The sequence below is a fragment of the Mirounga leonina genome, unplaced genomic scaffold (assembly GCF_011800145.1).
Source record: "Mirounga leonina isolate KUSES-001 unplaced genomic scaffold, KU_Mleo_1.0 Mir_174, whole genome shotgun sequence".
NCBI lineage: Eukaryota > Metazoa > Chordata > Mammalia > Carnivora > Phocidae > Mirounga > Mirounga leonina.
Window position 1 is genome coordinate 50,089,198 of NW_023270451.1, and position 11,627 is coordinate 50,100,824.

An 11,627-nucleotide genomic window follows, 5' to 3' on the forward strand; every position below is an offset into this window, starting at 1 on the left:
GTGTGGAAACTCCATCATTAACCAAACGTGATCACTGTGAATTTTGATTCAGTTAACCAACCTATGGGGATTATTTTCCTTTATTGCAATTGAAGAAGCACCTCACTATAGGGCTTTTGATTAGCATCTGTTAAAAATTGGTAATGAGTAACTCGTTTTACTGGTTTGTTTAGCCGCGCCCCCACCCCCACCCCCCAGCGTGAGAACAGGGCAGTATGGAATGGGGGAAAGGATCCTGACTTTGTTTGTTTGTTCCTGTAGGAACTGGCTGTCTGCAGATACCAAGGAAGAGCGGGATCTCTGGATGCAAAAACTCAATCAAATTCTTGTTGATATTCGCCTCTGGCAACCTGACGCTTGCTACAAACCTATTGGGAAGCCTTAAACTGTTGGAAGTTGCCAGGCCGTCTAGAGGTTTTTAGAGCTGTGTCATAAATGTATCTTAAGAGCATCAGATTTGCTGATTGCATTTTATGCTTTAAATACAAAAGGGTATGTGCCAATATTCACTACATATTATGCAGTATTTATATCTTTTGTATGTAAAATTGCAACTTTCTCTTCTGTCATTCATAAATGATTGGAGGAAAATTCATTATAGTCCATTTTGCTAAATCTTAATTTAAAAGCCTCATTTTCCTAGAAATCTAATTATTCAGTTATTCATGACAAAGTATTTTTTTAAATGTAAGAATTTTGAGTTGTCTTCTTGGAGCTGTGGGTCTTGAAGTAGAAAGGTTTTCCAGGGGTTGGAGACTTGGTCATCCTTTCTCTATCCTCACTACTTCTTTCTAAAGTTTGTGATCGTTTATTGATCACAATAGATCTTGTTAGTCGAATACTAAGAAAACTTCCAAGGGACTTCAGAAACATTTTTAGTAATGGAGGTAAGAACTTTTCAAAGAGCCAGTGTACATTAGTTTAAAGCTTGAGGCTGCCTTCAACAAGAGATGTGGACGTGGGATATTATGTGAGATCTGGGGGTTAGTTTTCTTAGGAGACTTAATCACATGGTTTACATTTACCCAGTTTCTATAGATGCTGTGTGGTGCACATTTTCATAGCGTACAGGCTTTTAAAAAATAATTATTTTTACTATATAGCTAAGATTCCACTTGGCCTATCAGTTCTTTCAGCTCCCATAACAAGAATAAATGTAAATTGAAGACTCTTTGTATAAAAGTAAACTCCACCAAGCTGCTATGGACTAATACTTTGCTTGCCAAAGTTGTCTTTTTTTTTTTTTTTTTTCCTTGTCCGTGTATGACAGTGTCTAGAAGCACATTATGAACTCTTTTGAAAAACTTAAGTCATGCATTACCTTTGAAAGCCCAATTCTTTTTTTTTTATTATAAAGTATTGTAAAGCATGGTCACAACTTTTAAATCCACTTTGAATTTCTTCTCTGAATTGTTAAAAAAGTTATTGACGATCTCATTTATAAACACTAAATTCTGATTCTGTCAGAATCTAAATTCTGTCACCTCCTGTCATTTAATTTTGTATTCATTCAAATGTGTTTTTTGTTATGTGTATTATAAAAATATATTTTATGATCTCTTACCCAAATAAATGCTTGCGAAGGACTTAAGGAATCCGTTATTTACAAAATACTATGAAAATGCGTGGTGTGTGGTTGTTGTATCTGGGCTATGGGGCTTCTTGAGGGGATTGTACGGATAAGATCGCATTCATCTTTTTATCTCCAGCCAGTGCTCAGCTTATGTGTCCTTAGGGTCTTTGTTGAAGGAGTAGGTGGCTGAAGGATCCATTTCCGGGGCATTTCAACAGAATATGGTACTTAGATGTGCCTTCGTGGAGATAGTTAGCAGAGAATGCTTAGCAGAAACTGGGTGGGTAAGTGACACTGCCCTCCAAAACTGGGAGTGGGGTTGATGGGATTGATGAGAGGGTCCCTTTTATTTATTTATAGACTTGTACTTATTTGGGGTTGTCTGTCTGTATATTCGTAATGCCAGTACAGTTAACGGACAATGTTATATTAGTTTCTGTGTAATACCCCGAGCCAGCATTTCTCTGCATTACTCAGTGCTCATCAGGATAAGCGTCCTCTTGATCCCCTTCACCTATGTCTCCCATCTCCCCCGTGACCAACATGTACTGTCTTGGAAGAGGAATTACCTAGCTTGGCACAAAATTCAAAAGGCACAAAGAAGTTCAAGTGAAAAGTATGCCTTCAACCCTTGTCACAACCACGTTTAAGTTCTTGTGTGTCCTCCTAGCCCGATTCTAAGCATAACACATAGGCATATTTATATTCTTGTGTGGTGCACATTTTCATAGAGTACAGGCTTTTAAAAAATAATTATTATTTTTACTATATAGCTAAGATTCCAGAAACCTCTGACTTGGTCAACTTTTACATACTGTTTGTTGTAAGTTAAGACCAAAAAACGCAACAGGGTGTCCCTTTTCAGTCATTCCTTCCTAGGGTGTAGGGAGGGCATGTGAAGTCTAGTTTTAGAAGAAATTTGATTTAAGATGGCTGTGGAACATCAAGTTCGAGATACCTGGTAAAAGTGAAAAACTACTGCTATGTCATTGGCCCACAAGGGGTTGATGGAACCATTAGAGTAGGCAAGATGATCCGGAGAGTGTGGTCCCGAAAGAGAAGCAAGAACAAAAGGAATATGTTCTTGAGGGGGAAGGAGAAAAAGGAGTGGCCCATGAAAGAAATACAAGAGTGATGTCTTGAATTTCTTCTCTGAATTATTAAAGTTATTGACAATCTCATTTATAAACACTAAATTCCGTCACCTCCTGTCATTTAATTTTGCGAGAGACACCAATTCAGAGTGAGACCAAAGAATAATCTTAAAATCTGGCCATAAGATCATAGGGCAGGGTAAAGAAAATGGGAACTGAAATTTGGAACAGTCACTTTGATAAAATAATTCAGATAAAAAAATTCAAGTTACGACAAAATCCACGGAGGAAAAGAATGACAGATTTCATCAGATAAAAAAAATTTCCTGCCTGATAAATGTCTATAAATAAAGTTTAAACAAGGCATCAGACTAGGAGAAAATATTTATGACATTTAATAATCAAAAAGGTTAATGGTAATATTTAATATAAAGAGCTCCAATGCCTAGCTATCACTGTTTGAGCATTTATTATGTACCAGGTGATATTCTTGGAGTTTTGCATGGATCAGCTTGTATAATCTTCACCTGACCTTAGGAAATAGGCATCTAATGAGGACACGAAAGCTTAGATAACTTAGGTAATGAATAAACAGAAAAATATAATTTTAAACGGGTTTAACTGCCTCATTGGCCCCCAGATTGGGAAAACTATCTGTAGTCAGTATTGCTGAGAAACAAACTCAGACTCTTGGTGAGGACAGGAAGTGTTAGAGCCTTCGTGGATGGTCACTTGGCCACCTCCAGTGATCTCTGCTCACGCACGCAGGGTCTGACTCCCACGCATCAGAGATCTCATCCATACAAAGCTTTGCTTGTAATTTCACAGACAGAAGCCGTCACGGCCCCGGTGAAAGAGGGAGTCTGCATCACCCTGTGTGCCTCCCAGGTCTTTCATCCCAACATTGGATGCTGTCTTTGGCCCAGGGGAATAGGTAGGGTGTCACATGAGGTCTGTGGACAGCTCACACGGAGGGAGGCTGTGGGTGAGGAAGTGCTGCCATTTTATACCCTATATGGTCATATACCATGTGTGCCTTTTATCAGGAGTTGTGCCTCACAGATCCACAAATTCTGTTTATTTACCACAAACTATCCTTAACCAGCCACATCCTTCTAAGAGCATTCCACAGATAAGAGACAAATGGATAAAGAAGATGTGGTCCATATGTACAATGGAATATTACTCAGCCATCAGAAAGGATGAATACCCAACTTTTACATCAACATGGATGGGCCTGGAGGAGATTATGCTAAGGGAAATAAGTCAAGCAGAGAAAGTCAATTATATGGTTTCACTTACATGTGGAACATAAGGAATAGCATGGAGGACATTAGGAGAAGGAAGGGAAAAATGAAGGCAGGGGGAATAGGAGGGGGAGATGAACCATGAGAGACTATGGACTCTGAGAAACAAGCTGAGGGTTCTAGAGGGGAGGGGGGAGGGGGGATTGGTTAGCCCAGTGATGGGTATTAAGGAGGGCACGTACTGCATGGAGCACTGGGTGTTATACGAAAACAATGAATTGTAGAACACTACATCAAAAACTAATGATGTAATGTATGGTGATTAACATAATAAAATAAAATTAAAAAATAAAAAGACAGATTCATGGGGAAAAGAAAAAAAAAGAGATCTAGCAAATATCATTAGTCTGTTAACCAGGAGGTCCCACTTTCACCAGGTTTACAAGCATTTAGATGTGTCCCTGACTTCTTTTCCTGGAACCAAGAGCCAGCTGCTTTAACTCCTTCCTTCTACTCCCCTCAGATGAACTTGCAGGTGAGGAAAGAGACACATAAAAGGATGACCATTACGATAGTGTTTTAAAGGGAAAAAACTGAAATAACCCAAAAATCCAACAGGGACGAAAATGAGAAAGAATCGACAAGCCCACTAATAGGAAATTATGGTGATAATTTCTACAAAACACCATGCAGTGTTCAAGAAAAGCAATATATATGTATACATATTTGGACCAATTTCAATTTTCCAGAACAACTTCTGGGGAAAAGCGATCTGCCATGCAACATGACATAATATAACATATATGCGTGTAAATACTTAGATGAAGGTGTGGAAGGAACCACGCCAAATTTTATATGGGAAAGGACAGTGGGCAGAGGCTGGGAGCAGTGTGGGGTAGAGGAATGCTTTGACTTTTGACTCTTTCTAGAACATTTGATATGTTTAGGATGAGAATATTTTCATATTGCTCATGCACATGGACCTATGAACACTTCAAAAATTAAAATCAGAACATGGAGTGAGCAGAAGGCTGAGTAGAGACGACAGGCTACGGGGTTGGGAAGGGGGCAGTACCAATGTGACAACAGTATGGTGGGGCATTGTGGAGGACGGGTGGTTTGGATGAGGAACTGAGTATGTTAGTCCCCTGAGGGGAAGAGCAGAGGGAAGGGAGGATCTGAGGATAGTGGTAAATAGGAGGGGAAGAGATGAGGGAGGATGCGTTTGTGGAGCACGATGAAGGGCGAGAGTCCAGACCCCCTCCCAGGAGTCAGCATTTGTGAAGGGAATGTGAGTCAGTATTGAAGAAATGGGGCATCCAAACTGGGCAGTCATGCAGGACTAGGTGCCAAGGAGTGATGCGCAGGCCTTCCTCCTTGTTCAGGATGTGTGCTGCCGGGTGGCAACCATGAGCAACAATTGCATGGGGAGGGGGGGTCCCAATAGGGAGCTGTAGCATGGCCAACTGCAGCAGATGCGGAGAGCCTGCCAAGGCGTCTGGGGCAGTAATCTCTAGGAGGGTTCATACCAAAGGGTCTACCCCGAAGAAACTATATATGCCCCTCCCATGTTCAAGTTGATACCTAACATTTTTCATTAGAACTTTAAAAAGTGGCAGAGGATGTAATTTCTATCATATTGGAAATATTAGCATTTCAGATTAAAATTTTTACATTTTTTAAAAGATTATTTAAGACAGAGAGTCGAGTGGAGGGAGGGGCAGAAGGAGAAGCAGACTCCCCACTGAGCAGGGAGCCCGACATGGGGCTCGACACCGGGCTTGACCCCAGGACCCTGGGATCATGACCTGAGCCCAAAGCAGACGCTTAACCAACTGAGCCACCCAGGCACCCCTTAACATTATTTTTAAAATCAAATCCAACAGAATCTAAATGCAAGTGCAGTTTTATCCCCTCCTTCACTGTCAATTTAAACATTCATGAATAGGATATTTTTGGAAATTTTATAGCATTCTTTTTACTTCGGTTCTCTCGCATAGTTTTATACTAATGTAATTTATATTTTGTGCTTGAGCAACATGTGTATATAAAATGAAATGGAATTTTTTAAAATGTTCTGTGACCATAAGATTTTAAATGTTAAAAGATTATTTTGAACTGAATTATCATTACATTTATTATTAGTTCACAAATGATCAAAACTACAGAAGACATTTGAAAAATTTTAAGCGTAACGAGTAAAACTTTATAGGAAATATGTTTCTTAATGAAACAGATAGACTTTTTATCAACTGGCTTATGTATCTATGGATAAATATCATTTATTTTTAGAATGAGATGTGGTTCAGCATCGATCCTATTTCTTTTTTTTCATTTTTACAGAAAACCTAACTAGATGAAAATGAAAGCTTTGCTATTGCAAAATCACTCAATTCTCTGGACTTTCAAGTGATCTACCAAGAATTATTTTTAATGATAAACTCAATTATTTTTAGCTGATACAGTAGGCAAGATATGTACTATGCTACCATAAAAAATGGAAAATAACAACAAAACCACAGTGGATCAAACAGGATAGAAGTTTCTCTTTCATATGAGAGTCTAGTAAAGGGGTCAATCTGGGCAGAGAGGTGAACTTGCAGGGCGTCCAGGGACCAAGGACCTTACCCCTAGGATAGCCTAGGATGTGGCCTTGCCCTCATAGTCAAAACTAGCTCCCTGGCATCACATCCAGAGTCAGCTTTCAGGAAGGGAGAGAGAGAGAGAGGGGCGCTCATCACTGGTCATTTTAAGATCAAGACACAGAACTTGCACACATCACTTCTCACTTCCCACCTGCAAGAACTTAATCACATAGCCATACCTTGTGGCTAGGAAAGGTAGTCTTCGTTGAGTGTCCCTCAAACCCTGCTGAGATGCATGAGCCAAGGGGCATTCGGGGCCGCCAGCAAGCCCTAACCACTGCTTCTAACTCCTTCACTTTTGTTGAAAGCGAAGATAAGAAAGCTACCCATCTTGCAAAGATGTGTTATTCTGTCTTGAGAGTCCAGGAAACCACTATTTGAATTGTCATTTTCTTTTGGTATTGGGAAGTTTTTATACCCCAGGAAAGTGACTGTAAGGAGAAGCAGGAAGTGTGTTTTTCCTTTGCAAAAAGTGAGAAAGGCAATTGTGCACGGCATTCGGTCCAGAATATATCACATGAAAAGAAAGCACAGAAAACTCACCATGCCGTTCCTTGGGTCCCAAGTTCTCTAGATGGGCCTTCTTTGTCTTTCCACCTCTCAGAGTCTTCTGATGTTTATTTCATATAATGCCCAGGGCTTTGGCTGCACATAGAGGGAAAAATAGGGAGAAATACATCTACTCCATCTTGGTGCCACTGATTGAGTTTTAACAGTCTGTAATTTCCAGAGTTCTCAAGCACATCTTGTGGGGTTTAATTATGTTAATTTAAATGATCCTCTCTATTATGGAATAAATTTTTTTCTTTAATCAATTCTATCAAGAAGTGTCCCACAGCTGATGAGTTCTTTTTAATTACTTAGGCAATTTTGGTAGATTCTAGTGAGGTTGAATATCTTTCTTTTTTCAAACTACATGTGTTTATTGGTCCTATTCATTTGTGAATTTCTTTTTTTTTTTTTTAAGATTTTATTTATTTGAGAGAGAGAGGAAAAAAAAACGAGGAATGGGGAGGGGCAGAGAGAGAAGCAGACTCCCTGCTGAGCAGGGAGCCTGATGCAAGGCTTGATCCCAAGACACTGGTATCATGACCTGAGCCAAAGGCAGACACTTAACCGACTGAGCCACGCAGGTGTCCCTCATTTGTTAATTTCATGTTGTGTCTTTTGTTTATTTTTCAGTTGTCCTTATTAACTGATTTATAAGGTTATATGTTAGGGATATTAATGCTTGGTTATATGTAGCTGGATCTGTAATCAACTCCTTTATTAGCTGTGCATTCTTCAGCTACAAATTGGAGATGGTGGTAGTACCTACCACAAAATCTGTTGGGCACATTAAATAAGACAAGCAATGTTAAGGTCTCAGACCAGTAAAAAGGCAAAGAGTAAATTCCTAGTAAGTGACAGTGATTGTTCATTGTGGAATTAGCTGCCCAAGAAAATCTGGACAGAGGCAGATATAAATCTGGTTGGGCTAGCTGTCTTCCCAACACCAAGCTTTCTACTCCATCTGAAGTTAGAGATTACTGGGAATTTGAAAGTGGCTAGAAATTCACTTGGCGAAGAATAACACTTTGTGGCATTTATCGATAACTGTAATACTACAACTTTAGAATTGCCTACATGCAATATAATGCTTTTGTGTATGTTTTCAAGACTTCCTTGAGAAGTTAAAACAACTTTTACTTCTATAGAAGGATGTGTAAAAAAGACTTAATTTTTTTTTCTTCCAAAAGTTAATTTTTTGCATGGGTGAAGTAATTTTTAAAAATAACAGTTACTTCACAAGATTCTGAGGTTTGGGTGTAGTATAGGAGATTTAACAAAACGTGAGGCTCCAGGCTGGAAAGAGGAAGACTAGGAGGGGATAGAAAATTTGTTATTATGGGCATACTATAGATGTTCCATATTCCCTATGGTTCTGCTCATAACATTTAGAAATGTTATGTGCCCCTTGAGACTGATACACAAGGTCCAGTTTGCTTTACTCCATTTCCCACAGTGCATTTGGAATAAGCATTATAGGGAGAGCATTTTCCCTTCTGGTTTCAGACTGTAGTAGAAGATTTGTGATGAAATCTTAGAATATGAAACCCCAAACAGTGTTGTCTAAATCAAAGCAAATATAAAAGTTGATGAGAAAGAAGGGCAAAGAGCTTTAACTGTACCAAACAAAAACTTGTAGAAATGCAGGAAATCTTATATAGGAACTCTTCTATAAAGAATAAAAACCAATGGAAAAATACAAGTCGATCCAATCATTCATCCACTTTTTGGTTACTCAGTTGAGGACGGAATAGCATAACGAAAGAGCACACGTTGGCTCAGAACACCAAACGAGGAATGTAAAGAAAGACTTGGGTATGAGCTCCTTTTCTATGGCTTAATTCTGTGCTTAACTTTTTTCAAACTACTCTGTTGCTCTGAAACTCCGGCTTTCTGATTTGTAAAATGGAAAACAAGCTCTGGAGGTTTTGTGATGTGAAAAATCCTTTGTGTTGCTTCTTGACCTGGGGCATGCAGCTGTGAGCCCCTTAATGGAAAGAACGAGGTATTGCTCCTTAAGTGAGGAGAGAATCACACTCATCATGGCGTGATACATACATTGGTGCTTAGTAAATGTTTACCAAATGAAGGTGCAGTAAACCAGTTACAATCTATCACTAATTTGAATGCAGTCTTGGATAAATCACATTCTATAGGCTTCATATAGGCTGCTTAGGAAATTAGCAGATAACACCAGACCTCTCAGGGTCTTTACACAGAATTCTAGTGTAGCAAGGTTCAAAAAATGTGTTTAGCAGTGGCTCATATCCTCCCTTCCTTCTTTTTTCTTTTTTTTCCTTCCTCCTCTCCTTCTGTGAATAAGATAGGAATTAAGAAAAAGGGACTGAATTCTGCATCCAGGTCAACTAGGAGAACAGCAAACAGAATTCACGTGCGAAGAAAGGAAAATTGAGAGTCCAGCAAAAACAGGAAATTGCCACAGGTGCCCAGAAAACGGAAGCCCTTGGAAATAATGCAGAAATCTTGAGAGCATTGGAGGCACCAGAGACACGTGAATGAAGCCAAATTTATCTCAGTTGTACATGACCTGCAAACTATTGCTGACCACTGAGCTTCCATGCCATCATTACCACTCTCAGAGTCTTGAGTTCAACCTGAGTGATTCTTAGAATATCAACACAAATCAGGAGCGAGAGGGCGCGGGAAAAATTGAAGAGAAAACAACTTCCACGGGAGGAAAAAAGGCTCAGAAGAAGAGAGAGAGAGAGACTTTTCTTCCACTTAATCACAAATTGGCTTTTTAGAATTAGGCTTTTTTTTCCTGCCGCCTCTCTTTTTCTCCCTCAAACTCACTCTAGCACTGTCAAATCCCACAACCCCTGAATAATGAGGGTCGGTCTGGACGTGAGGAGTTTGGGGGGTATACTTGTAATGTGCTGGAGCCAATTCTTATTGGAAATTGCATGCATTTGTTCCCAAGTCCATGTTCAATGATGTCCAACTGGTAGCTTGAAACCCAGCATGGTGGGGGTATTCATACCAGGGGAATGGAAGAACACTAAAAATAAAAAATCAAGTCCCCAGCCCCCTCCCATAATGTACCAACACACCATTGGACTTACCTCTACTCTTGATGGACAGTCATTTAAGGTTGCTGTACCTTCCTTCGAAATTCATTTTGTTGTTACCATGGGAGAAGGAATACTGGGAGCCAGGATCAGGCCAGAAAGGAGATTTTTTTTTTTTAGCTGGGAGGTTGCCATTCCAGAGGCAGGGAAGTGGTTTGAATGGAATACCAAGCCTGCTGCCATGGAAGATATTCAATAAAGAACCTCTGGACCTAATGGAAATGAGGTGGAGGCCTGACCCGCTCATAAGTGATACTGAAGACAGAACAGACTGGAGACCTGTGCAGAAAACATGTTGATTCCTAGAAAATTCCATGATTATTTGCTCAGTTTGACCTGGTGGTTTCTGGCACCCCAGATGTAGACATTAGGGGGTCACTTTTCTGCCTAACTGAAACGTGCCAACCTTAAAAATAAAATAGCCTATTTTATCAGCAAAATGAGTTTACTTGGGAACAGCAGAGAAATTGCAATTCGGGACAAGCAAGCTGTGGCGAACCTTAAGCAAGTCGAATGAGATAGAGGGAAGGTGAGCTTTTATTAGGTTCTAGGAGGAACCTGGGGAGGGCTGTTCTGAACAAAAGGTCATTGAAGAACGAGAGTTCCAGGTGGTGATGGTTTCTCATTGGCAACGGGTGGTGGTTGGTGCTTTGATGCTGAGGCAGGGAGGGATCTTCCTTACTTTTCTTAAGGGCAGGAGACGAATTCCTGTGTGAAAAGTGCCCTCCCTTGTCCAAGCGGTTCTTTCTTCTATTGGTTAGGCAGGCTGCAGGGAGTGGTACTTGCATGTGAGCACCCCCTTCAGGCCTTGCTGACTCCGTTTTGAGTGAGGTTTCTTTTATGTTCACAAATGTAACCTCATCTTTAATAAATGAGGTGACCAGCAATGCCATCTTCCTCTTCTCCATGACTCTGAAACTGCAGCCCTTTGCTACATGGGGCCCTGTATCGTTTAATGGCAAGGTTTACTGATCCTTACGTAGATTTCCTGGGATTTCCTCCGGTGGTGACCAGAACATGATTCCTTGGATACATGTGGCCACCCTAGGCTCATTCCTCACCGTGCACCCTTTCTGCTCCAGCTGGGTCTACCAGTGGCAACTGTTGTTATGATCTGAACTTCATGTCCTGTTGAGGCCTGGGATGCATCTTCTCTTTGGGATTCCAAAGTTTTCCCTTGGGACTTCTTCTGGAAACTGCCTTCTGGCCTTGCTCTGTCCCACCCACTGCTGGGAGGCGGTTTCCACGGTTCTCTTGCATTTCTGCACAATTTGCACTAATTTTGGAGAGGCACTGACTACCTTTGTTCTAGACTTTCCTTTCAGGGATGTTATATAGTGAACAGCCTTGGAAGATAAAGTGTCTCTGGAGCAAAGAGCAAGTTTGCTTACAACCTTGGAAGACAGAGACAATGTCTCTCAAGTGCACAA

General features: G+C 40.4%; 1 protein-coding gene across 1 annotated transcript in view; it reads left to right on the plus strand.

Annotated features, from left to right (window-relative positions):
• Window positions 1-1,611, plus strand: part of ANLN (anillin actin binding protein) — a 50,383-nt gene extending 48,772 nt beyond the window's left edge. The window contains exon 24 of the mRNA XM_035020911.1: window positions 262-1,611. Within this exon, the coding sequence (XP_034876802.1) occupies window positions 262-385 (124 nt within the window). The 3' untranslated portion in view covers window positions 386-1,611. The remainder of the gene's footprint in view (window positions 1-261) is intronic.
• Window positions 1,612-11,627: the final 10,016 nt, after the last annotated feature.